The 27,031-nt window shown below is 48.4% G+C and overlaps 1 protein-coding gene across 1 annotated transcript in view; it reads right to left on the bottom strand.

The window, feature by feature from the left end:
• Positions 1-12,109: 12,109 nt before the first annotated feature.
• Positions 12,110-27,031, bottom strand: part of LMTK3 (lemur tyrosine kinase 3) — a 39,299-nt gene continuing 24,377 nt past the window's right edge. Inside the window, exons 13-15 of the mRNA XM_084807768.1 lie at positions 26,468-26,579; positions 14,023-14,283; positions 12,110-12,126 (exon numbers count right to left, since the gene is read on the bottom strand). Of these exons, the coding sequence (XP_084663894.1) occupies positions 12,110-12,126; positions 14,023-14,283; positions 26,468-26,579 (390 nt within the window). The remainder of the gene's footprint in view (positions 12,127-14,022; positions 14,284-26,467; positions 26,580-27,031) is intronic.

Raw genomic sequence — 27,031 nt, forward strand, 5'->3', positions numbered from 1 at the left:
GGACGATAGCTCTTGTGGGTAAATAGATCGCTTGTGGACTGATAACAGCAAGTTGTCCAGATCTACCCTTACAGTGTATGACTTGGAAATGTCAGGATAGAGAACAGGCAAGAATGGTTTTGGAGAGGGAAGAGAGAGGCAATCTGCGTAAAGAGGATTTGAGAAATCCAGAAAAGCTGAGTTCGAGGCTGATTCACACGTGCAATGTGTTTCACTTGATATTTCATCACTCAATTGCTCAGCATGCAAGTCTTGGTTCACACAGGCATATACGTTGCTTGGCCACTGACTGTGTGAAATGACTCCACTGAAAAGCATTGCCTTTGAAGCAATATGGTGTTAAATCTGTGCTTACATATTTATACATGGAAATCCTGACTTCGTATTGGAATCATCAAGTGATAAATGTACACATCTGAAGCAGCCCTTGGTGATGGGGCTGAATGTGTGAAGAGCCTCCGTTGAAGAGTAGATGATTGCAGCTGATATGAAAACTCTGTTCGTATTTGATCTGTAGTGGCTGTTTTACCTATGCATGCCATCACTTGCCCTCACTTTCATTGAGTGATGGCATGCATATCTCAACTTGCCTTTAGTTATCATCTGTGACAGGGCAACATGGGGTCTGGTGGGTTGAAAAGGAGCTGGGATTTATGATTTTTGGATTCTCAGAAAGTGCAGCAGTTCTGGAACTATTGCCTGTGGGCTGCTGAGCAGTCCATGAATCACTCTGAAGTGGTCCACACAGCTAGTGGGTTCTGACTCCTCTGCAACCAGACGTTGAGTTATTTAAATAAAAAACAACATCCATCTCGCTAATATACTTTCATGAAACACAGGCCACAAATTTTCTTCACAGTTTATTTTGTAATTTATATTGATTTGTGGAGTATATGTAACCATAACTTTATTACACTAAGATATATGGCGGTCTGTAAGAAATTTAGAGATTTTGCCGTGGTCCCCAAGTAGCAGAGTGAGATGTACACAGAGAAGCCAGGAGTCAGGACTCCTGTGCTTTTTGGGAGGGAATAGGTTAGAGCAAAGCAGTTGAGAAAAATAATTGGGTTTGTTTAATTTCAGTTGCTGGCATGTGTAACAAACACAACAACAACAGTATTCTTGTATTGGGGGATCAAAATGCAGGCATTTTGGTCAAAGCCAAAACAGAGTAATTCAGCTGCAGAAGCTTTTATCTGAAGAAGAAAACATTTATTTCTCTTTAAGGAAAGGACATGTTGTCCCATTCCCTGCCCTTGTACTATCTGAGACAAAAACCTCACTAGTTCAAGAGTCAAGATGCTGCCCCCTGCAGGGACAGATGTGCCATTACAGAATCCTTGACCAGGCCTGATTACATGATCGCAGTCCTCGAACTTGCTTCGATCTCAGATTCATTCGCAGGTTCAAGAGGTTGGGTTGGGTTGAGTTGAGTTGCAAAAAGAGGTGACAGCTTCTGGAAAGATCCATGACTCATGACTCACTGCTCTTTCATCTTGAGATCAGCAATTATGCACAAGGTTGCTACCTTTGGTGAAGCTCCCAACTCTATAGTGAAACAATGACCTTGGAACAACCCCCAGCAGCCAGGAAGGGCGTGGGATGAAACAGCCCAGGGTTCCTTGGTCCTGTGGACAGAGCTTGTCAATGCAGGATAACAAGCCCAATATTTCGGCTGTGCAAGGGTGCTTTCAGACGAGGCTTTTATCGTGCATCGCCCTGCCTCATTCATGGAATTTTATGGGACGGTCCAGATGATGTCTTCAGTTTGTAACCCTCCTGTATTTTCCTGCCACTTCCATCTTTTTTTTCTTACCAGAAAGAAAGCTGTTAGGGAAGAAAAACAGGAAAGTTGCACGACGTCTTTTGATTGGTAGCACTAAGAGCTGCCCATCTGAAGCACCCTAAATGAGATCTCTTCACCCCCTTGTTTTCTTTATTTTGCAGTATTGTCTGAGCCTCCTTCCTTACCAAAATCTGATGTCCCTTTTCCTGTAGATTCAGACTGGACACAATTGACAGTATTAAAACCTAGCCACCATGGACGTGGGATATTAAGAGAGCAAAATCAGATGAATAAACCAGGATTGAAGCAAAGAAACAGTTGCTGATCTGAATTTGCATGGCACATTTTCAAAATCCAGCATTGAAGATCAGCGTTTGATTTGGAGAGAGTGGAGGAGTTGCATGTATTTGATGAGGCAAAGTTGCATTTCAGTAGAAGGTGGCCACAGATGGTATACAGAAGGGGTTTAAGAAGAAGGAAAGGCTGACAGCATTTGTGTCTTCTGTTTATGTTTCCGGATAACATCCAAAGCTGAAACTTTGCTCATTTCCTCTGTAATGAGATGTGTGTGCTCCAGATGGACAGCTCACATGTCTAAAGGGAGTGGGGGGGGGGCAGTTCCCTCTTGGGATATTACAGCAGAAGTATGAAGTGTGGCTGTAACTTCTCTTCCCCCTCCATTTCTGTGTAACGTCTGAAGCTGCTCTGAATCATAGAGAGGCTGTGATAGACATCTGTCACCAGTTTGTTGGAACTAGTTTGTTGTTGAATTCTGGGCAAACTATCACCAATTTGTGGTTGAGTTTTGGACAGCCAAATATGGAATGCCCATTTTTGTTCTGGGGTGGGGGGAAGTATTGAATGTGGAATTTTAGTGTAGAAATATGATCGCAAATTATCTCTGTGAAAGAGCCAGCCGCAGGATTTTTTGCAGCAGATTGTGACCGCAGAATGTGATATATATCTTAAACCTCTGAATCTGGGAACGTGTGCCTTACTAACAGCAAACACCTAATTCTACCATACTTAACAGCACAATCCTATAGTATCTACTCAGACGAAGGTCCCATTGAACTCAGTGCGGCTTACTCCCAGGCAAATGGATATAGGATTACATCTGTAGGGACATACTAAAAGATACTTTTGTGTTTCCTTCCCTTTGCTAGAGAGAAATGACTACCATCACCACATTTTTGTTCTATGTATGTGTGTGTTTTCTTGTCTATGCCTGTTTCAGTTGAAACCATTCTGGAGGGGTTTTGCATCCTGCATATTTCCACTTGAAAGCCTGAAGTGTGAATTCAAATAGTAGAATGTCATATCTAAGAAATCAAAGTATCAAAATTCCAGGATTGAATGTTGAAATGATTGGAAGTTTTGATTTTCAGATATTCTGCTTTGAAGGCATGGGGGCGGCGGTGATAATTTGATTTACAGGAGCACAACTCATTGTAACACATCAAAACAAAATCAGAATTCTGGTTTTGTTTTTTAAATGAAATTCTGTTTCAGCTTACTTGTGATCTGCAGCCCCCAGATGGAAAGGATCCATCGTGCCTTTTTCTGGCGACATATTTGTGTGAGCAAAAATGGATATACGCAAACAGTCACCAAATGGTAACTTACCATGGTGTGCACACATAAGCCGGTTGTCTGTATTGCCCTTCTAAATGGCGAAGAAAGTCTTAACACCCTTGGGGAGCAATCCTGTGGCCACTAGACACTGTCTGGAGGGTCATAGGATTGTTTGGTTTCTGGCAACCAAGGTCAGAGCCAGGGCTCTGACCTTGGTTCTCAAAAACTGAGGTCCCTGCCCCCTCATATCCAGAGCAGTTCTGTCTGCACTGTCTAAATCTCCGCACTTGGAAACAGAGCGTGGAGATGGGGAAAGGGGGTGGTCCCGGAGGTGGGGAGGGGAGAAGACCACGGTCTCCAGGCCCCCTCCCCTCCCCGAAGCTGCACCTAGATGGGCAAAATCACCCATCTAGGCAAAAATGCAGGGAGGCCAAATGCAGGGAGGCCAAAGGATCCCCTCCGTGCTCCAGCCACCTTGCATTGCGTAGTCAGCAGCGTCCGGTTTAGGAGGCTGGCAACTACCCAGATAGGATTGCACCCTAGGAGTAGGAAAACTCTCATCATTTCTTGGCTGGACAATACAAGATGATGAGTCTGTGTGTGTAAGAAGCATCATTGAATAGGGATATGTGTGTGTGCAAGAGTCCGTGGAGGTGTGGGGGAGTCTCATTAGCTCTGTATATATCTCCCTGTTGATACTTTCCAATTCTAATATTAATAAAGTTTAATATAAACCTATGCCTGTCTAGGATTTCTTGTTATCTGGAAATGAAATGGGAGCAATTCATTATACCAAATCTCAGGGCAGATAGGGTAGGGGGAGGGTGGCATTCAGTGGCGGTTGGTGCTCATTAGGGCTGGTGAGGAGGGCAGGGCAGAAACTCAATATTCGACTGCGATTGTCGGAAGAGGGCAGGAGAGAGTCATGCGTGGCCATTGGCAATTGTTGTAAATTCAGTCCTGTTTAACCTCAGAACATGCACCAAATAAGTCCGAAGCACCCCAGTGTTCATGGGGTCTTCGTGATTCAGACTTCATGGTCTTCTCGCCCAGGGGTCAAGAGTCTGGAATATAAAGCTGGTTATGAGTCTGGGGTCTTCTCGGGGCTCTTCTTGTAGGCCTCTCCCAGATTAAATCAGCCATCTTTACTCTTTGTTAACCCTTTTCAGTACCAGATTAACAATTGTATGCTGTGCACTGGAGCAAATGTGCCTGGTTGTGGGGCGATTTCTGTGCCACAAGCGCATGGGGGAGAGGCAGAGGATCTCTGCCCTATTCACTCCAAATATAGAGCTGCCGCTGGTGGCATTACAGCAAATGGTGCAAGAGTTTCAGGGATTTTCACTTCGAGCAGGTACATGCTAAATTTAATAAAGAAATGAAAAATAAGTAATATGCTCACTTAGGAAGCTGCCTTACACCAGGCCAGTTTATTTGTCTGTCCATCCCAGTATTGCCTGGCACCTGCTCCCCGGGATCTTAGGTAGAAAAAGGTCTTTTTCTGCCACTTGCTACCTGATCCTGTTACCTGGAGGTGCCAGGGATTGAACCCCGAGGCCTGTATACAAAGTGTGCGCTCTGCCACTGAGTTAGGGCACCGGTCCTTGTACTCCACAATGCACAAGGCGGGATAAATGCATTTAATTCCCTCTGAGTGTACTGCGGAAAAATGCAATGAAACAGCTGAGATTGGCCCCAGCTCACTGCAGCGTGGTCTCAGGGTATGCATGCAGTGCAGGGGTGTGCAACGTTTTTGGTCCTGAGGGCTGCATCTGGTATTGGCTGGGCGGGCACACACATGTGCATATGCATGCACATATATACATCTCACATGTTTCGGTACACAGGGATGGGGAGTTTAAACCTCCCCTCCCTCCCCACTGAGATCTAGGGATTGTAGAGGGTGCAGTTGAAAGCCTCTCATATCCCCCAGGGATCGCCTCCAAGGATGCTGTTTCTCTGCCACTCCTCACAGAAGGAAAACCACAGTCTCGGATGCAGGATGCAAGAGCTGTGGGGAGAAGTGAGTAGGGCCCCACTGGCTTTGTGGGCCATGCCGGGAGTGTTGCAGGTTGTGCGCTTCTGATGATGTAGAGCAACTGCATGTATTTGCCTCGTATGTTCAGCAGTAGAACAAAGCTTCTACTGAATCAGACCGTTGACCCATTTAGTCTGACTAGCAGCAGCTCTCCAGGGCTTCAGATAGGAGTATTTCCCAGTCCTACCTGGAGGTAGAGGGGATGGTACCTGGGACCTTTTGCCTGCAAATTATGTGTTCTGCCACAGAACAGAATGCAAAGTATGTGTTCTGCCATATGCTCACTGTACATATGTGCTGAACCAGCTTTCCTCAACCTGGTGTCCTCCAGATGTTTTGGACTACAATTCCCATAAACCCCAGCCAGCATGAGCAATTATTGGGGTGATGGGAGTTGTGATCCCAACACATCTGGAGAGCACCAAGTTGGGATAGGCTGTACTACATCTTTAACATGTGCCTGGTACTAATGTAACCTTTTGCAATGGCCCAGCAGCCATTGACTTCTCTTGGTCTGGAGAAACTTCAGCTCCTTCGGATAGTTCCCCCGTCACTCCCGTCGCGCCTCTTGTCGGGTGCCAGCCCCTGACATGATTATCAGGACCAAGGTCCTTCAAGTCCAACAGGTAATTTTGCAAGACTGAGGGCCTGGCAGCACCTCCCTCTGTCTGCCCTACTTACAGGAGCTCATGGACATGACCAAATGCTGAGTTTCCTCCCTTGAGATGCTTTGCCAGGCCTTTACTGCAGCTGCCTTCAGCTGCTGCTTGTTTGTGGGTCTTTCTGCCTTCAGTCTTGTCTTCAGTAAGTGAAAAGCATGCTCTGTTGGGTGGAGATCAGGTGACTAACGTGGCCATTGAAGAACATCCCACTTCTTTGCCTTGAGAAACTCTTGGGGAGCTTTTGCTGTATGTTTTGGGTCATTATCCATCTGCAATATGAAGTGCCATCCTATCAGTTTGGCAGCATTCGGCTGAATCGGAGCAGAAAGTATAGCCCTATATGCTTCAGAATTAATCCTGCTGCTTTTATCAGCAGTCGGGTCATCAATAAACACCAGTGACCTGGTTCCATTGGCAGCCATGCATGCCCATACCATAACACTGCCTCCACCATGTTTGACAGATGATGTGGTATGCTTTGGATCATGAGCTGTTCCTTTCCTTCTCCATACTTTTCTCTTCCCATCATTCTGGCACAAGTTAATCTTGGTTTCATCAGTCCAAAGAATCTTATTCCAGAACTGGGCAGGCTTTTTTTAGATGTTTGCTGGCAAAGGCTAATCTGGCCTGTTTGTTCTTGAGCATTACCAGTGGTTTGCACCTTGTTATGAAGCCTCTGTATTTACATTCCTAAAGCTGTCTCTTGACTATAGATGTTTACAATGACATGTCTCCCTCCACAAGAGCGTTCTTGACCTGGCTAGATGTTGTGAAAGGGTTCCTCTTCACCATGAGCAGAATTCTGCGGTCATCCACTTTAGTTGTCTTCTGTGGTCTTCCAGGCTTCTTGCTGTTGCTGAGCTTGCCAGTTAATTCCTTCTTTTTCAGGATGTTCCAAACTGTTGTGTTGGCCACTCCCAATGTTTTTGCTATCTCTCTGATGGGTTTATTTTGTTTCCTCAGCCTAATGATGGCCTCCTTCACTCGCATGGGCACCTCTTTGGACCTCATGTTGGGAATTCCAGTGAACAGCCACCAAATGCAAATGTAACACTCAGAACCACCTCCAGGCCTTTCATCTGCTTGATTGGTCATGGGGTACCCAGGAAACAGGCCACACCTGGCCATGCAGCTGCTTGTCAGCCATTCATTCCATTACTTATGAGCCCCCAACGATGGGGGGGGGCATATGCCACTGGCTGTCCTTCCTGAATGGTTAGTGCCCCACTTTTGCCAAACCCCTTGAATTACAGCTGAAAGTCTTGACTTTGCTCCCATCTGGGTGTGTTTCCTTTCAACTTCAATGTGGTGGTGTACAGAGGCCAACTGCCAAAACAGTTATCCTTGTTCCAATATTTCTGGCCCTGACTGTACATCTGCCCTGCCCTATTTGTGGAATTTTACAAGAGGAAGCCCAGATGTCACCTTCCAGTTGTAACCCTCCTGTGTTTTCCTACTACCATCTTTTCTTTTTCCACAGAAAATTTGTTAGGGAGGAAAAGATGGCAAAGCTGCACGGTGTCTTCTGATCAGTAGCACCAGAAACCACCTATCTGGAAGCACCCCAGTTGTCTAGAACGGCAGCTTGGTGGCAAGTGAAGGATGCTTGCTTTTGTTTTTAGAGAAAACACATTTCTGATCTCACTGATAAAGAAGGAACGCTTTAAACAGGGAGGCAGCCTCCCCTGGCCTGTGGGCCTAAGTTGGCCGGCCAAGCTCTCCAATCTGGCCTATGTAGCCCCCTGCTTCCGGGGACAGAGCTTGACTTCCAAATCCCACCACCTGGAGGAATCCCGACTGTTACCTCTTGGCCTGAGACTGTAGATAACAGTGGAGATTCCGTTGCATGCAGCTCTGCTGAGGGGGAATCCCCAACGCACAGGGGAATCCCAGTTACTCTCTCAGATTGGAGATAACAGCAGGGAGGCCGGTGACAGGAACTCAGCCAGCACTGGGAAGAGCACTCGCCTTTCCTGGTGCCTGCTGAGTCACTTCACACAGGGATGCTGGGGCCCACACAAAACCAGGGACTCGGCTGGAGCCAGGAAGGGCACCCACTTTTCCTGGCGCTGGCTCCATCACTTCATGAGGTGCCCCACGAAGCCAGGGACTCAGCCAGCACTGGGAGGAGCAGCCTTTTCTCCATGCTGGGACAGGCATGGAACTCCATGCCTCTTCCTGCACAGAGAAAGACTAAAATTGGGGGGGCGCCCTTGTAGGGGGATGACATGATCATCTGGTCTGCAGAGAGCCCCTCATGCCAATATTGCTCTTCACCCCTGCTTTAAAAGTTAGGCTGGAGATGACTTGAATAGGCAGATTTCAGGAGTCGGGAAACTGGACGATGCACTCTATATACTTCCACTATCTTTTCCTCACAGCCCAGCTGCCCCGCACCCAACGTTTGTTTTCCCCTCCCACCAAATCTGAAAAAGCCATTTCCCCTTCCACACCCCTAGTCCTTGTGCTCCCTTCCACATCCATTTCCAGAACCTGGAGAAGCCTGAGGCTTCTCCAGTGGCAAATTAGGCAAATTAATTCAATGAATGCAAATATGCACAATTTATTATCATTGCAGAATTTGGAGATTTTTTTTAAAAGTTCTGATATTTAAATACTCTCCCCACCCCTACATACTCCTTCCCACAACCCTTCCATTAATGTATCATCACCCCTACATCCAGCCCTCATAACATCTCTGGCCATCCACTCCCCACAACACCTCAATCCATCCACCCCAATGCATCTTTCCCCAGCCTATTCGAATATTCACATTCCCTACCCTTTCACCCACCCACCTATGTTTACTTCCAACCCCTGTGGAATCGTCTATATAGAATAGAAGAAAGGTTGAATGTGCATTTTTGTGTTTCTTTTCATTCACCCCCCATCCTCTTTTTTCATGTTTTGTTTTTACCCCTACATAAATTTGGCAAAATATATCCCCCCTTTCCTTCTTTGTATCTATGCAGTCCAGTGGGAGCAGGGGGTTATTAATGTGGCATCCAATCTCTTGCTTCCCTCAGAATTACAAAGAAGTGATTTGAAACAAACGTGGCGGCCATTACCATGGAGTCTGTGACACCACCTTTGTCTTGGCACGTGGGGAATCTAGGTAAGGTGAAATGCCTGCAGACACTGGGCAAACATGGGAAGCCCAATACCATGCTAGAATGGGCACATTGTTCTGACTTTGGATGCCGACGTGGACATGAAGTGTGGAGGAGAGCACAGGGCCACACACACCAGCCCTGTCCCTGATGCCACTGCATGCACTCACTCCAGTCCTGGCTTCCAGATGTTGAGTGGTTCCCAGTTGTGGGGAGGATTCTAAGCGCATGGAACTGATCACATGAAGAATTCCCCTTCAGAACTTCCTGCTGAATATATGAGAGTTGGGGGTTGGACCCAACACACACAGCGATATTAGGGCTGGGGGGTGGGGTGTACTCCCCACACACACCCTTCCACACTTTATGCCCACAAATGCTCTCTGGATACCAACATAGGGCTCTGTTCTACCTGGGAAATCTGAAAGTGGTTGGAAGCTATGAAGATGATGCCTTCAGTAAGGCCATTTTATGGAAGGGAGAATGCCTTAGGTCGGGCGCATCGTCCCTTAAGCCAGGGGCTCTCACAGTGGATAGCAGGTCTCCTGAGGGAGGCACAGACAGTTGACACATGAGGCGTGAAGACTGGAATAGGAGGCAGGGCCGGCACAGCCCTGCCAATGACTTCAGGGCCAGACGCTAGGTGGTTTGCAATCTCTAGCATTACCAGTGGGGGGAGTCACCAGGACAAGCATTGAGCATCTGAGGGATGGATGTTGCAAGCTTTTTACTCCCAGGTGCTTCCGTCCATTAAGCCAACGTGTCAGCTCTTAACAGAACACGTAATCATCAACATGTTGGATGCCAGGGGATGGATGTTGGGGGGACAGCTAGCCTTAATGGTTTTGAGGATGGATTCACCAGTTAAGGCACCGGGATTCTGGTGGCCGAAATTAAGGGCCTTCTTCTTGCCACTATGACAGCTTTCCAGAAACAGCAGCTGCTAGCCTGAACTCTGGTGCATGTAGCCACTGCAGATAGCAAAGAGTGCAGTGTTGCAGCTTCTAGGTCAGGTGACTCTGGGGGACAACGGGATTCCACCTGGCTCCATAAACCAAGCTGGTGCCAGATTGCAGCTACTGCCTTCCCTGCCTCGCAGCTCTTGCTCATAAGCAGAACAGTGCACCTGGCAATTTGCCACCTCTCCTGTCTGTCAAGCGCATCCGTTTGCTTTGCCTCACCATCTCTCCAGACTATCAGGGCTGAACATATGGAAAACAGGCCTACGTATATCTGTCTTTGTTTTCGTATTAGCTAGGCACAAATATTTTCCGGGGGCAGGGGGGAGGAATAGTGCACACTCTAAACCAACCCTTGCCCTAGAAGGTAAAAGGACGTTGTATCGAATCCTTACATTCAAGAGCTCCAACCCCCTAATTGCAGCTTGACTGCCTCCACTGTAGGCTCAACGCAAACCAACAATTATAACGTTTGGAGCCCAGTGAATATTTTCTACAGAAACCAATTCTGGGAGGGCTCAAGTGGTCATTGGCTCTAATCCCTGCTCCGTCCCCTGCTGGAAGGGCCCCTGCAGGTTCATGCATATATTTGCCCAATCCCCAAGATGAGCCCACCTCATCCCACTGCATCGATGTTCCTGCTTTCTAAATCTGGCCAGCAAGTACTGCAAGCAGAGAGCTAGAGTGAACAAGGTTCATCACCTCAAGATGCCCAGATTGGATGAGGCCAAACGATTCCCTACACCTCTGAGCCCCCTGTTCCATTGCCCAATAGCACCTACTTGTCTTCACCCAGTGCTTTTGGCACAACTGATCAGTGGCTAGTCCTGTCCCTGGAAATCCTCATCATTTCAATTGTACCCCAGTAGGACCCAGTCGCCTTTATTAACCTCCCAGCATAAACCAGTGGGGAGATTGGGAAGGCCAGGCCAATCCGAAGAAAAGCCAGCTGTCTCTGTCAATGCTAAGTATGAAGCGTGGATGATTTTCCAAGTATCACACACCAACCAGCCAGGACAACATGGAGGGCACTGCCATGATTAACCAATGGCTGTCTGTCCCGTGGCCACGACAAATGGGTGGTGTGACCAATTCAGCATTCTCCAGTATCGCTTCACATACCAACCAGAGGATGCTGACCAATGCATGTCACTTTTGAGAAATGATACTTATGGATCATTCCTTTGGGGTCAGATAAAGGGTTCCTATGTCCAACCAAATAGCACCACCTGCCTTGTTGAGACTAATCACCCCCTGGCAATTCCAAGGTAGTGGGTCTGATGTGGTTGCTCCATCTTGCTGATGAAATTTTGTCCAAGGTTTGAATCAATTCTCTTTCCTTCTTTTTATAATGCTGGTTAAAAAGGGAGAGTCACCAGCCCTGTTCAGTTCCGTTTGGCACAAAAGGGATTTAAATTGGCAGCCATTTTCCACATTCTGGGATTGCAGCTGGTGAGATTCAGGGAGATGCAGAGGACTCATGAGCAGTCAGAAGCAACTTCCAGGGGACTCCATTCCCCCCACCCCATCGCCACCCTCTCAATTTGGCACAGAGGGTCCTTATAAGGGACATATCAGAGAGCAGAAGGGAGGCTGGGGGGGACAGGGGTTATACATTCAAAAGCCAGTGCTGGGCAGGGGCCTTAAAATGGAGGAGATGCCGCCCTCATCACTTGGCGGCCTGTGATTGTTTGTACAAAAAATTCAATGCCACCCCAGCCCCTGCTGCCTTCCCCAAGTGGGGGCATGTTGGTGGGCAGGAGAGGGAGGGCAAGAGTCCGCATATGTCAGGCTCCAGTTAGCAACAATGGGCCCACACCATGCACGCAAATGCACGCACACACAAATGCATCGGTCCGTCCACCCGCCACAGGAACCCATGGGGTTATCTTGGCATTGGCAAGTCGACTGGATGACTGGGCGGGGTCCCTGAATGTTCAGACTACAAGGAGACGGAGTTGTCCAGTTGCTACTTTGTCTCAGTTCTCAATCGGGCCTGGAAGAGAGAAGAGAAGCTTCATTTAACTGAGTGGCTCACTCTGCTTCTAGATTGCTTATTCACTGCTTGAAAGCACTTTGTGCCTTTTCATTCAATGTACAGGTGTCAAAAAACACAAAGAGCATCAGCTGGGGGTGGCTGAGCAGCAGGAGCAGAGGGGGGATTTAACACTTTCCTCCCCTTCTACAGGCCTGAGGAAAAGACCTTCACTGAATCTGCTGTTTACTTTGTGGGGGTTGGTGGGATTCCCCCTTTGATGCCAAGGGGAGGATTTCTGTCCAATCAAATGTCAGCTTCAGAAGAGGGATTTTCCTCAGGACCAAAGCAGGAGCAGAAAGGATTAAATTAATTTTCCCTGAACGCCTGCTGTGATTCCCCCATCCCACCCAGGTGATGCTTTAAAAAAACAAACCTGGACATCTAACGCAAATATGCATTTAATAAATACTTCCCTCCTTAACGGATTTTCTGTGGCAGGAAAAAAGTTTTTAAAAGCAATGAGAAAACACGGGTTAGAAATGGAAGCTGACCTGAGGGACCACGCACACATGCACATGCACACGCACACACACGCACAAATCCCAAGAATGAAGCCGGGCAATTGCAAAATGAACACCTCACCTGTTCCGTCTTTTCCTTACCACAGAAAAACCATGAAGGAGGAAAAGGAGGAAGAGCTGCATGATGTCTTTTGACTAGGAGTGCTAGCAGCCCTCCCAGTCTGGAAGCACCTGACTTGGAGAGGGTGGGGGAAGTTGATTATTATCGGAAGCTGTTCTATTTTATAATGGTTGGTGTGGGTGTGCACAAGCCCTGCTCAGTAAAATAACATTACTGTTAAGGGAAGCTTGTGAGATCTCAGAGGCTTTATTCCGACCTGGCACCCTCCAGGTATTTTGAACTACAATGCCCTTCATCCCAATGGGCCATGCTGGGCCGGGGGTGATGGGAACTGGAGTCAAAAACACCAGACTGGGGAAGGCTGCTTTATTCTAATAAGCCAGAAACAGATTGCATAAGAATAACTGTCCAATATCCAATCACCTGGAGATTTTTATCGTGACTGAATTAAAATGAATCTAGTGCTATGGTTTCTAAAATTACTTCTTTACCAACTACCTTAGATGCAGCCCGCAGGACAAGGCCACACTGGCCACAGGCTGCTGCAATGGTTTGTGCTCTCAATGCGCTCCTGTGCCACTTCACCCTTGTAATTTCAGTGTCTCCGCAGCCATTGGCTGCTCTGTGGCTGTGGCGCATTTGTTGAGCGTATGAGACAAAATATGCAAAGCTACTCGCCTGAGGCTGGTGCACTTGCGCTCAGCTTTAGTTTTAGACCTCAGTCATATCCCGATGGCACTACTAAGCATCCAAAAACAACACCCACACAGAACTCAAATTCAGGCCTGTGCTTTTGATGGCTTAAGGGCGCCATTGCTCAGCTGTGACCGAGGCACCTCCTGTTTGGCTCAAGTGGGTGCTTGCCTTTTATTCCAGGAAACCAGGGTTCAATAGCTTAGGGATTAAGGGTAGTTCCTTTCCCGCCACCCCCCAGCCATGAAGTTGTGTCACTGAACCAAACCACAGGCAGCCCCAGCCCCATATCCAATGTTCCTTCCTTACTGCCCCACACAGAATGAGTCTGGCCTAGGAGCCCAGCCTTCTCCAACCTGGGGCCCTCCTGATGTTGGACTACAACTCCCAGGCTGGCTGGGGATTGTGGAAGTTGTAGTCCAACACCTTTGGAGGGCCCTGCCCCATTTCCTGGACAGCAATCATGCTGGCCAAGGATGATGGGAGTTTAGTCCAACACATGTAGAGGGCCCCAGGTTGGGAGAGGCTATGGTACCCCCACCCCCTGGACAAGGCCCATGCACATCCAGGCCCACTTACCGGCTGTGGGTCCCAGTTCGGTGTCACAGGACGGAGAAAGATGTGGCTCCAGAGCAGGAGAGACAGTGAAGCGAGAGAACCTCAGAGCGTCCACAAGGCCAGACTCAGCTTTCTTGGCTGCTGGCAGCAAGGCAGGGGCCATGGGCACCGGTGAAGACATGGCTAGACGGGGCTTGGCTGCGCTGGGGTCGGACACCATGGAGACGTAGGACGGATTCTGAGCCATCAGGGGGAAATCATCATCCCACTCAAAACTGCCACCTGATTGGAGAAAGAAGAATAGGGAGGGTAGGAAGGAGGGCTAGCTGGAGAGGGGATGTGTCAGGAGCGCCCTAGCTGCCTCTTACAGTCCCCTCCAATAGCCAACTCCGGACACAGATGATGAGGATTCTTTCCAAGGCTTTATTCCTTTATTACTTTATGACTCTTACAGATACTAATCACTAGTGACTAAGCAAGGAACTGTACTGGGGATAGATAGCAGAGTAGCCTAAGCTCCAGGTAAGGCAGTTGGTCCCAGTTTGAAGGAGAACCGCGGGAAGACTCTGAACTAATGGGCTATGGAGAGATCCTCCCCCTTACCTTGTGTTGGGTACCCAGGACAGATTAGGGATTCTGTTGGTGTACCGCCCACCCCGCTGCCCATCAGACTCCTTGCCTGAGCTGACGGAGGTGGTCTCGGACTTGGTGTTGAGGACCCCTAGGATGATGGTCCTGGGGGATCTCAACTTCCATGCCGAGGCCGCTGTATCCGGGGTGGCTCAGGACTTCATGGCCGCCATGACAACCATGGGGCTGTCCCAACATGTCATTGACCCAATGCATATAAAAGGACACACGCTTGATCTGGTTTTCTTGATCTGGTTTTCTCGACTGGGCAGGAGGATGGTGATCTGAAAGTGGAGGAATTAACATCTGTCCCTTTGTCATGGTCAGATCACTTCCTGCTGAGGTTTAGACTCCTGGTAGCCTTCCCCCTCTGCAAGGGTGGGGGACCTATTAAAATGGTCCACCCCCGGAGATTAATGGATTCTGATGGATTCCAGAGGGCTCTGGGGGATTTTCCTGCTGGTATGGCTGGTGCTCCTGTCAAAGCCCAGGTCGCTCTGTGGAATGCAGAAATGACTCAGGCAGTTGACACGATCGCACCCAAGCGCCCTCTCCCTCTGAGCAGAGCCCCGCCAGCTCCTTGGTATACACCTGAGCTGAGGGCAATGAAGCAAGAGGGGAGATGGCTAGAACGCAGGTGGAGGAAAACTCGTGCTGAGTCTGACCGAACACAGGTAACAGCCCACTATCAAGCCTACTCTGTGGCGGTGAGGGTGGCAAAGAGACAGTTCTTTTCCACCAGCATTGCATCTTCTCAGTGTCATCCAGTGGAGATTTTCTGAGTGGTTTGCGGCCTGTTACATTCTGGGCCAGGGAGAGAGACGGTGGAACTCCCTCGGTGGCACGCTGTGACGAGTTTGCACGGCACTTTGAAGATAAAGTTGCTCAGATTCATCATGAATTGTACACCACGATTAACGCAGTTCCATTGGTAGAGGCGTTCAGAGCACCGTCTGGTCCAGTTTTATTGGATGAGTTTCAGTTACTGAGGCCTGAGGATGCGGACAAGGTGCTTGGCCAAGTCCGATCGACCACTTGTGTGCTTGAGCCTTGCCCTTCATGGCTTATTAAATCAAACAAGGAGGGGATGTCTGGCTGGGTCCAGGACGTTGTAAATTCCTCCTTGAGAGAGGGAGTGGTGCCGTCCGCTTTAAAAGAGGCGGTAAACAGACCACTCCTGAAAAAGCCTAACCTGGACCCAGAGGATGTTAATAATTATAGGCCAGGGGCCAACATCCCCTTCCTGGGCAAGATGCTTGAGTGGGTGCAGATTATCTAGATCCATTTCAATCAGGCTTCAGGCCTGGTTTTGGAACGGAAACTGCCTTGGTCGCCCTGTGGGATGACCTCTGCTGGGAGAGGGACAGGGGGAGTGCGACTCTGTTGATTCTTCCGGACCTCTCAGCGGCTTTCGATACCATCGACCACGGTATCCTTCTGGATAGGTTGTCTGGGTTGGGAGTTGGAGGCACTGCACTGCACTGGTTCCGCTCCTACTTGGATGGCTGATTCCAGAAGGTGGTGCTGGGGGATTATTGCTCTGTGCCATGGCAATTGTGCCATGGGGTTCCACAGGATTCTATTTTATCCCCCATGCTGTTTAACATCTACATGAAACCGCTGGGGGAAGTTATCCGGAGGTATGGGCTGAGGTGCCATCAATATGTGGATGACACCCAGCTCTACCTCTCTTTCTCATCAAAACCAGGTGAGGCAGTGGCTGTTCTGAATCAGTGCCTGGGCACGGTAATGGACTGGATGAGGGCCAATAAACTGAAACTCAATCCAGACAAGACGGAGGTACTGTTAGTGGGTGGTTTGTCTGCCCGGCTAGGTGATACTCAACCTGTTCTGGAGGGGGTTGCACTCCCCCTAAAGGATCACGTTCGTAGTTTGGGGGTGCTCTTGGATCCAGAACTGTCACTTGAGGCACAGGTGAACTCAGTGGCATGGAGCACTTTTTATCAGCTTAGGCTGGTATACCAACTACGCCCTTATCTGGACAGAGATAGCCTAGCTACAGTGATCCATGCTCTGATAACTTCTCGTCTGGATTACTGCAATGCGTTATAAGTGGGGCTGCCTTTGAAAATGGTCCGGAAACTTCAGCTGGTCCAAAATAGGGCAGCAAGATTGTTAACAGGGACTGGCCTGCGAGCTCATATTACGCCAGTACTTTTCCAGCTGCACTGGCTGCCAGTCCATTTTCCGGGCCCAATTCAAAGTGCTGGTATTAACATTTAAAGCCCTTAACGGCTTGGGGCCAGGTTATCTGAAGGATCGCCTCCTCCCATATGTGCTTGCCCGGACCTTAAGATCATCGTCAGCGGCCCTTCTCCGTGAGCCCCTGCCAAAGGAAGTGAGGTGGGTGGCTACTAGGAGGAGGGCTTTTTCTGCTGTGGCACCCCAGCTCTGGAATGAGCTCCCTAGTGAGGTTCGCCTGGCACCTACATTGTATTCCTTTCGGCGCCAGGTGAAGACCTTTTTATTTTCCCAGGCATTTTAGCATTTTAGCTTTCTAAACTTTTAGCTTTGCTGTTTTAAAAATTTGTATTTTAAACTCCTGCACTGCTGCTAGGTTTTATTGTGGTTGTATTGTTATATTGTGGTTTTAATGTTCTATATATTTTAAATTGTTTTATTGTGTGTTGTTTGGTTTTAATTGTTGTGAACCACCCAGAGAGCTTCGGCTATTGGGAGGTATAGAAATAAATAAATAAATAAATACCCTTGGGTCCTCGAGACGTGACCGTTGTTTTAGCGCCAAACGAACGGAGCACCTCCTTTCGGCACCTTCCATCTGTCGCCGCTCCCTGCGTCCGCGCCGAGCATCCAGCAAGCCCCCCTCCAGCGCTCTCTCGCTGCCAGGGTCACTATCTCTCTCAGGAATGCTGGCAGGAGGAATCTCTGCCAGCTGCTGTGCTTGTGAGAGATGAGTGCGCTCCTCTCCCACGGATTGCTGTCCCTCCTCAGAATCAGAACTGCTCTGGGGCTCTATGGGCTCAGTTTCCACCCTGACAGGATGGTTCAAGCAGCCTTCCCCAGCCTGGGGCCCTCCAGATGTGTTGGACTACAACTCCCATTGGCCAAGCTAGCTGGGGCTGCTGGGAGTTGGTGTCCAACACATCTGGAGGGCACCAGGTTGGGGAAGGCTGGGTCAGTGTATCAGTCAAGGGACAGGGAGATCTGAGTTCAAATCCCCACTCAGCCATGAAGTTCATTGGATGACCTTGGGCCAATCACTGTCTCTCAGCCTACATTACTGGGTTCTTATGAGATTAAGGGGGCCATCCAGAGAGCGACTCATGATAAGGACATCAGGGCAACAGAAGCACACTCCATTTTATTCCTGTAGTCGTGATGATACTATGACTTCAGTGAGTTTAAGATGTGACACTACACATGCTCAAAGTATGTGTATTTCTTTCTTTTGTCTTTGTTTATTGCTCCAACATATCTGGAATCTAGAAGCTGTTGTAAAGCATGGAATGGTGGCTGGGGGTGAAGAGAAATGCTAGTTGTGTGCTTCACAACTGAAATCACACACATGGCCATCTAAAGGCAGCCTCCATAAGACCATGAAGTCTAAAATCACCTCACTGGAGCCCAGGGGGCAGGGCATGGAAGAAAACTATATATTAGGGGTCAGCAAAATGCTACCCCACTATATACATACATATATAATTTTGAAACGGTGTCCCTTTTGGTGCTCCGTAGCACTACAGATGTTTTATTTTAATTTTTAAAAAAAATATTCAATACCTGCGAGCGACCCCGGAGGGGAAGGAGCAAAAATGGCTCCTGGACCTCCTGCAGTTGCCTACCCCTGATATGCTGCCTCAAGGACCATGGAAAAAGTGCAGGATAAAAATACAAGAAATAAATCTGACGCCTCCCCCAGCTATGCCCAAGCCTTCATAGAATCATAGGACAGCAGGGTTGCAAGGGTCCTATAATGAGCTTCCACCACACATTGAAGGCTTGTTGTTCAGGCAAGCATCTGGGGTGGGTAAGGGTATTTTTAGAATATGATGTTTTAATGTAAAATGTTACTGTTGTTTGTACAACCGGCCAGATTGGGAATTAAGAAATTTAATAAATTAAAATAAAATAAATAAGACCATCGAGTCCAACCCCCTGTTCAATGCAGGAATCTAAGTCAAGTCTTCATCCAAACCATTATTGCAGAAGAGAAGAAAACCAAGCAGATGAAGCTAGAAGTGGGAGTCCGCATCAAGACTGCTTTTGCTGGGTGTTTTTACCAATGTGCAGGAGCACAAGCACAAATCAGCAGAACTCTGTGCAAAACAAACAAACACACAAAAACTCAGAACCCGTGTAGAATAGGAATGAACAGATCTCCCTCATTCCTTTCTGGTTTGTTCTGCCAAGTGTTCTGCTCCTCCTCAATTCCAATTTAACTTGGAGAATGCCGAAATAAGACCATGATCACTTTCCTGCAGCATTCAGTTCCTTCCATTCAATTGGCATCTTCACACACACACCAATATTAACAATGCTCACGTACACATTGATAAAATCCTGCAACAACAAAAAAGAAAAAGCAATCTTGATGCAATAGTGAACACAACTGTATGAAGATCCTTTCTGCATTGGGTTTTATTGATGCAGCCATGCACTCATTCCCACGGTAAAGCACCCCGCAAAAAGAATCTTCATACAGCCTCCCAGTTCTGCTTTACCGTTTCCCGCCCCTCCCCCTCTTGCAGTTGGAAGAGATCTTGGGGTTTGAGGTGAAAAATCCAAACAGCTCCCTTCTTCCCACTGACTAACACAGTGGCACAATCCACAGAAAGGTTTCCCCATGTAAACCCCTCTGAAATAAATGGGGGGTTGTGGAAGCACATGAAATTGGACCGTGTGCTTCTGAGCATGCACAAACTGCTAAGAAACTGGTCTTATTGGCTGGAGGATGTAGCCTCAGGGCGAGTTTGCCTTCCCAGACCCTCTCTTAAGTTAGCCATGTTTAATGTCCAATCCTAATGACAACTTGCCAATTATGGGCAGGCCCACGGCTTACTGGTAAAGACCATGCTTGCCATGCAGGAGGCCCCTTGGCTTCTCCAGAGCAGGGCTTGGAACTTCCTCCCTCTGAGACCTTGGAGTCAGGACAGACAGCACTGGGCTGGATGGTGTGGACCAATCTGGAGCCGTCCAGATGTGTTGGACTGCAACTCCCATCATTCCCAGCCATCATTGGCCATGCTGGCTGGGAATGATGGGAGCTGCAGCCCAACGGAAGCAGCTTCGAACACTTAACACATCTTTCTGTGTTGGCATTCGCTGCCGCAGTTCGTGATGCTGGCCGCTGGCACACATGGCTCCAAAAGGAAACAAGGCAGATTCGTGGAGGATACGTCCGTCATCATGACTGACCAGCTTCAGCGGATTTGCCTACTGCAGCACTATCTGGAGCAAGCAGATCTTGGCTCAGGCACTAGTTACATCCAGGCCAGATTACTGTGATGCGCTCTGCACCTTTAAAAAAAACCCTCCAACCGCTACAAAATGCAGCAGTGAGGACGCTTGTGGGAGCTGAGCATGCAGCATACATTACACAGATTCTGTACCAGTTACACTGGCAGCTGGCTTCTTTCTGGACCCAATTTAAAGTGCTGATTTTACCCTACAAAGCACTAAACGGTTTGGGGTCTGATTATTTGTAGAATTGCCCATACCTGTACAAACCAATGAGATCAGCGTCAGAGGCCCTGCTCCCTGGCCCGTCATTAGAAGATGTCAGAGTGACAGGTTCCAACAGCAGGGCTTTCTCAGTGGTGGTCCCACATTTATGGAATTCCCTTCCCCTAGAAATGTGTGTGGCTCCATCATTACTAGTTTGTTTGTTTTTTTTATTTAATTTCAGTTTGTTTTATTCATGGATGTCACTAGGATTGACTTGTACTGTTCATTTTAAGAGGCATATGTATTTTAATTATATATATACACACACATATACATACATTCATTCATTCATTCATTCCTCCATCCATCCAATGTTTTATTTGAAAATAGTACTCCACCTTGCAGAGGCTTTTATGTCATGAAAGGTTGTTCAGAAATATTTTAATTAATAAATAGTTCAGTCACCTGGTGCTCTCCAGATGTTTTGGGCTACATCTCCCACAATCCCTGACTGTTGACCATGCTGGCTGAGAGTGATAGAAGTTCTGGTCCAAAACATCCAGAAGGCACCAAGTTTCCTACCCCGGGCTCAGTGGAGCCTCCAGGTTCAGAGGCAATATGCCTCTTGGGTTCAACTTGCTGTGGGGAGCACCATGTCGAAGGGCCGTTGCCTTCCTCTTCCTGGAAGCACCTGGCTGGCCAGTGTGGGAAGCAGAACGCTGGGCAAGATGGTCCTGTGGTTGTGTCCCATCTAGCTCAGCTCAGAGTTCCCAGGGGAGCCGATCTGAAGCAGTTGCACTTACTAGAAGGGAGGGGCAGAGTCAAGCCTGGTGAAGCAGAGTCAAGCCCAGCTGTGCAGGAGGACAAGGCAAGGTCAAACCAGGCAGAGTCTGTCAGGACCACAGACAGATCTATGTCGGCTGGAACTCACTCAAGAAGAGCTGGGGACAATCTAAATGGAAACGCTTTGTGAAGCGATTGGGGCAAAATCTGCATTTTCACAGAATCGAATTAGCTCTTTCCATGGTACACGCGGCGCTGCATTCCTCTGCTTTCGCAGTGTATACGGGAACTGAAGCCACATTAGTTGGGGTGGGGTGGGGTGGGCGAGTCCCGCCACAAGTAGGAATGCGCATCAGTGATTGTGTAGGTGCGGGGCAGCCAATGAGCGGAGGCTTGCTCCCCCTCCCGCGCGTGTTCAACGAAGTGCAATGCGGGACTTGTTTATGAGTAGACGTTTGTGACAAGCCCTGTATGCCCCACATACACACACACAGTTATGAGGCCGGCCGGCAAGCAGACAGCCGCTGCTGCCCAGAGACTGAGCAGAATGAGAGGCGCTGAGAGCAGAGAGCGCAGAGTCTGTGAGGAGGGAGAGCGGTCTTTGGTGTATATTAACTACCCAATCAGCAGGCCTCCCCCACAAACACACACACACACACACACACACACACACACGGGCTCAATGTAGTGCTTCTGAGTACATGTTCATGAAAATCATCCACCCTGGCATCCACCCTTTCTTAGCTGCACAGCTTCAAATCAACAGGCATCCACCGTTTCTCAGCTGAGCTCCTGCCTAGCTGCACAGTTTCAAAACAGCAGGGCTGACTCCCCCACCCCCACTCCCAAGCCCGACTGTTTAAAGTGAGAGGCAGTGATGTGGGACTGAAAGCAATGGGTTACTTCTGGGTAGACACGTTTACTCCTCTGCTCTCCCCATGCCCCCACACCATGCCACTTTCCCTTCCACCAATCAGTGCCGCTTCTACCAGCCTGCACCGAAGCCAGCTGAGGTCACACAGACTCCCAAACAGCACTGCAGCCGCTGTGACAGGAAAATCCAACATAAAAAGAGTTTGAAAAAAAACAGATTTAGGGCAAGAAACCCCAGGCTAGCTATGGAGAGCAGTGTAGGTATTCTGACAATATCAATTTGGGGGTGGAGTAGAATCGGAGTAAAAGCCCCATATAGATGGGGCCGTGGTGTCTCAGGAACATGCAGAGGGCTTCTGAGGCTATAGGAAAGCTGACTGAACTGGGACTGCTGTTAACCGCCCCCGCCCCGCCCCGCCCAGGGCTCCCTGGCTCTTAAAGGGCCATCGCTCAATTCTGCAACCGCTAGATCCTCCAGCATGGGGGTGGTGAGGACAGTGTGTGGGGTGGGCTGCCCTCTGAGTCTGACGAGTCTGAGAAAGCCATGCCTTCTGACCTGAAAGGTCCCAGGATAACAGACAATAGCTCACTGGATGATACCTCCTCCACCTCGGAGTTCTCTTCTGAGCCAGGCAGTGGAGATCAAGGCCAGAGAACATGATGGGTTGCTTACCCTAAACCCACAGTCTCTTACTAAATTGGTAGCATAGAACTGTAGTTGGTTCATTAATCCAACTCACAAATTCGTCTCTAAGGACATGTGGAGACCCATAAGACAAGCAGGCAGTTATGCACTCTTGAATGTACTCATAAGTATTAACATATGTAATGTCATGGCTTGTTTGGCCCTGAGCACTGCTTTGCATGCCTTGGTGGAGCAGCAACAGGGAATGGAATGTCCTCTTTCATGCTTCTGGGTATTGTGCAAAGGTGGAACACACACATCTCCCCTGTGGGGAGATAGAAGAGCTCCCAGTGTGGGTACAGGTCACAGCTTCCTCTACAGGAGAGATGCATGAATTCCCCATTTGCACAATGCCCAGATGAGTTTGGGAGTGTCCAGGCCAATGATGGATTGGATGTGGGCTGATAAGCTGAGGCTTCATCCAGACAAGACAGAAGCACACTTGGTCAGCTGATCTGGGCAGATCTGAAAGCTGATTCCTGCCCATAGTTGTGGTTACACTCCCCTGGGTCATGCAGATCTGCCCACTGTTGCTCACACTTTGGTCATATAGAGACTGGACTACTGCGTCGTGCTCTGCATGGGGCTGTTCTTGAAGAGTGTTTGGAAACTCCAGCTGGTGTAAAACGCAGCAACTAGAGTGGTTTCTGGTATTTGCTTCTCAGATCACATTACACCAGGGTTTTTTTTCATTTGCACTGACTTCCAGGTTGTTTCTGGGCACAATTCAAAGTGTAGTTACTACCTAGAAAGCCCTACACTAGGTTATCTGAAGAACCACCTCCTCCTGAGTGGGCCCTCATGGTAGCTACACCCAGACTGTGGAACTCAGTCCCAAAAGATGTCCAGTTGGCCCCCTCTTTCTTTTGGAGAGCAGATGGAAAGGACTTGTTTATTCTGCTATGCTTTTAATCTGTTTAACCTCCTGCTGTGGCCCTAGATTTTTAAACAGATCCAGATGTTTACACCTCTCATGTACGGCTGTTTTAAGGATTCAATTCAGCCTCCTCCAACCTGGTGCCTTCCAGATGTTTTGGAACCATAACTCCCATTATCCCTGACCACTGGCCATGCTGGCTAGGGCTGATGAGAGTTCTAGTGTGAAACATCTGGAAGGTGCCGGGTTGGGGGAGGCTGAATGAACGGATAGATTGTACCTGTTTTTATATCATAATTTTTATTGGGTTTTTCAGTTCATTGTATTTTGGTATCCAAAAGGTGGGCTAAGAAATTTCCTAAAATAGAAAGATATAAAAACCAGTTGTGCAGCCTCTGTCTCCACTTCACTGCTATAGGACAAAGCTGCCCTGAATCCATTTTTGATAATGAGAGAAGATCTGTTCCACCATCTGCCTTACTGAGGCCGACAATTGAGGTGACAATTTTAGACTGGGAGAATTCAAGCAGAAATTTCTTACATACAGTTTATATCCTAAAAATAAACTATTTGGACGTGATTTTTTTTTAAAAAAAATCTACCAAAAACACACACTGACATAACACTTGTGCAGTATTTCCCAAATTCTGATAGCTGAAGCACACTTTTTCTTCTGAATTAAATCTAGAAGTGGGTTTCCTTTTAAGAATTTGAAAAAGTCAGAATCACCTACCCTCAGAGAAGCCCATCCTCTTTGTTTTCTGCATGAGACACTGAATTGGACATACCTCCTAACTAGAAGGAGGCAAACCTCACTGCAGTAACTCAAGCAGAGGTGCAAAGGGGAGTTTCATTGGAGGGCTGGTTGTTCTGCTGTCTCTGCATCAGAGATGTCCGAGTGGTCCCATCACAGACAATGAAGATACATGGCAAAATTAAAACACACACACAGAGCAAAAGCTGATGGAAAGGAGGCAAGATCTCCCCTCTTCTCCATGCCGCAGACACAACTTGGATCAGAAGCCCTCACGGCTGCTATTTAGTAAACAACCACCACCAAGCTCACAAGGGCCCATACCATGCTTTATGTCACATCTAGTCTGGCCTAGTCTCCTCCAGCAAAAACATTGGAGTCTTGCAGCACCTTAACAATGAACAAATATATTGTGGCACAAGCTTCCATGGGTTAAAAGCATCTGATGAAGCAGGCTCTGGCATACAAAAGCTAATGCCGTCTCTCTCTCACACACACACACACACGTTAGTCTTTAAGATGCCACAAGACTCCACTGTTGTTTACTGCTCTATGTGTGTATTCTGGATTCACAAGACCCTTTAGTTATGTGATGTATTCATTGATCCGGCACAACAGCAGTGATCTTGCAGGGACCAAGTGCTATGGATCTGAACAATCCCTTGGCGATTGTGTGTGTACTGGGTCACTGCACCACCAGGGCTGAGGAGGGAACTGCAGGCTATGCCAGCCAGGCGGTTACAACAACAACCCATAATCCTCCTGGCTGGTCAGGGAAAGGCAAAATGCTGGAGGGCCAACGAGCTGTTAGTGAGGGACCTGAAGATGTGCAGACAGCTGATTTCCCCCTGGGTAAACCTGACACCGGAGAGACCGCCCTGTCCTCCCTCTGTGCCTCCCAGCCTCTGTCTTCCAGATGGCACTTGATTGGCCCCCTGGCCTCACTTGACTTCCCCGGCCAGGAGGGTCGTGGGCTGCAGTGGCAAACTCCCCCTGCAGTGGCCCTCTTCCTCCATGGACTGCAGGGAGCCAGTGCCTGATCCACAGGCTCCAAGCTCAGCCGTGCCACACCTGACACCCACGTAATAACTATCCTTGTCTATCTCGGCATTATTTGCCTACATCTCACTGAAAGAAAATGCTGGATTTTCTGTAATTTCACAGAGGCCTTGATTCCGAAAATCTCTGTCGTACTTTTAGCTAAAACCCTTCTCTCTCATTTCCATTAATCATCATCTTCAAAGAAAATAAAACTGCTAATCACCACAAAAATACATAACTAAAATAATGAAAGGATCCCAGCCTGCTTTCAGCCAACTTACCTTTGAGGTACCTCCTCAGCCTGAATAATAATAATTCTTTTTTAAACAGAGTTGTGGTCAATAACAACTAACACATCTAGACACCCAGAGATGGAGCCTGGAGGCAGATGAATGGTGTCCACTTCTGAGGTCCATGGCTCCAAATCAAGACCTTCGCAGCCCCGGGCTTTGCTAACCATGCATAAAGCCCTGAGGGAAGAGGGGTCTTGATCTGGGGTTCTCAGCAGCAGTCAGTCTCCAGCACTTTGTCTCCTGCACTCATGGAGCCCTTGCCATCTCTGCAGGCCCTGAGCGCTATCTAGACTGTAGTACCAGCTTGCTTAAACATCCAGTCAGCTGATTTCCAAGGGCCAGTTCCCATGTACCAAGCCCTAAAAGGCCCTGGCCTTAATCGTTTGCTCCTCAGTCTGAGCAAATCGTCACTAGCGTGAGGACTCCACCTACCCACTATCCTTGACCGCTGCCTCATATCGTGAACCCTGCCTGACTTTGACCTCATGCCTGCTTCCAGCCCCTCAAATTTCTCCCTTTTTAGACTATGCATGACTCCATCTACCCATCTGGCTCCCAGAACCTGACCCTTGCTGAGACCTGACACTTTGCTCCAACTCATTTAACACTTTAACCCAAAAACTTGATGGCGGGTCAGATCATAGAATCATAGAATAGTAGGGCTGGAAGGGGCCTACAAGACCATTGAGTCCAACCCCCTGCTCAATGCAGGAGTCCAAGTCAGAGCATCGCTGACAGATGGCTGTCCAGCCTCATCTTGAATGCCTCCAGTGTGGGGGAACCCACTTCTGGCTATACAGCTAGACTGGCCCATTCCCCATTTGGCATTCCCAGACAAGCTGGGATAAGGAACATTCCTCCCTTTTCCTTGCCCCAATACTCACTGAAGCCATCAGCCGATGGGAAGGCATCAAGTCCTGGTTCTGCCATTGAGCCCGGAGAGGGGGCATCACCGTCGGGGGCTCCCTGTGAACTCAGCTCATTGGTTGGTGTCTCCTACATACAGAAAAGGGCAAAGATGATGGCAGAGCCCCATCCCTTCACTTCTGGCTCCTCCCACTTTTGATCTGACCCCAGTGTTCTTACTTGGCTGTGTATGCACAGTTAAAACGAGTGTTGCCTACAAGTGTGTGAGACCTTTGTCTATTCTTACAGCTGTTGCTTGATATCACAAAATGTTCACAGATTCTCCAACTGCTCAGGGGGGAAACTGTTACCCATAGAATGTTAGGGTTTCTGTGAGGGGTAATGAAGAGTCAGTATGGCTGGGATTAAACCAGGTGCAGGAGGAAGTGTGTGTTGTGTGGGCAGACAAGGAAGCTGAAGTGTGGAAGCCTGAGTGGGAAGATAGCCTGTAAGTTACAGGAGAGAGACCAGTGTCAAGATGACTGAAAGGAGCAATAGGCAGCTGGTTTGGAAACAAGGACTTGAAGTCCCTCTCACCCCAC

This window comes from Heloderma suspectum, chromosome 6 (genome assembly GCF_057233095.1).
Source record: "Heloderma suspectum isolate Gila_16-S chromosome 6, 16-S_ref, whole genome shotgun sequence".
In the NCBI taxonomy this organism is placed as follows: Eukaryota; Metazoa; Chordata; class Lepidosauria; order Squamata; family Helodermatidae; genus Heloderma; species Heloderma suspectum.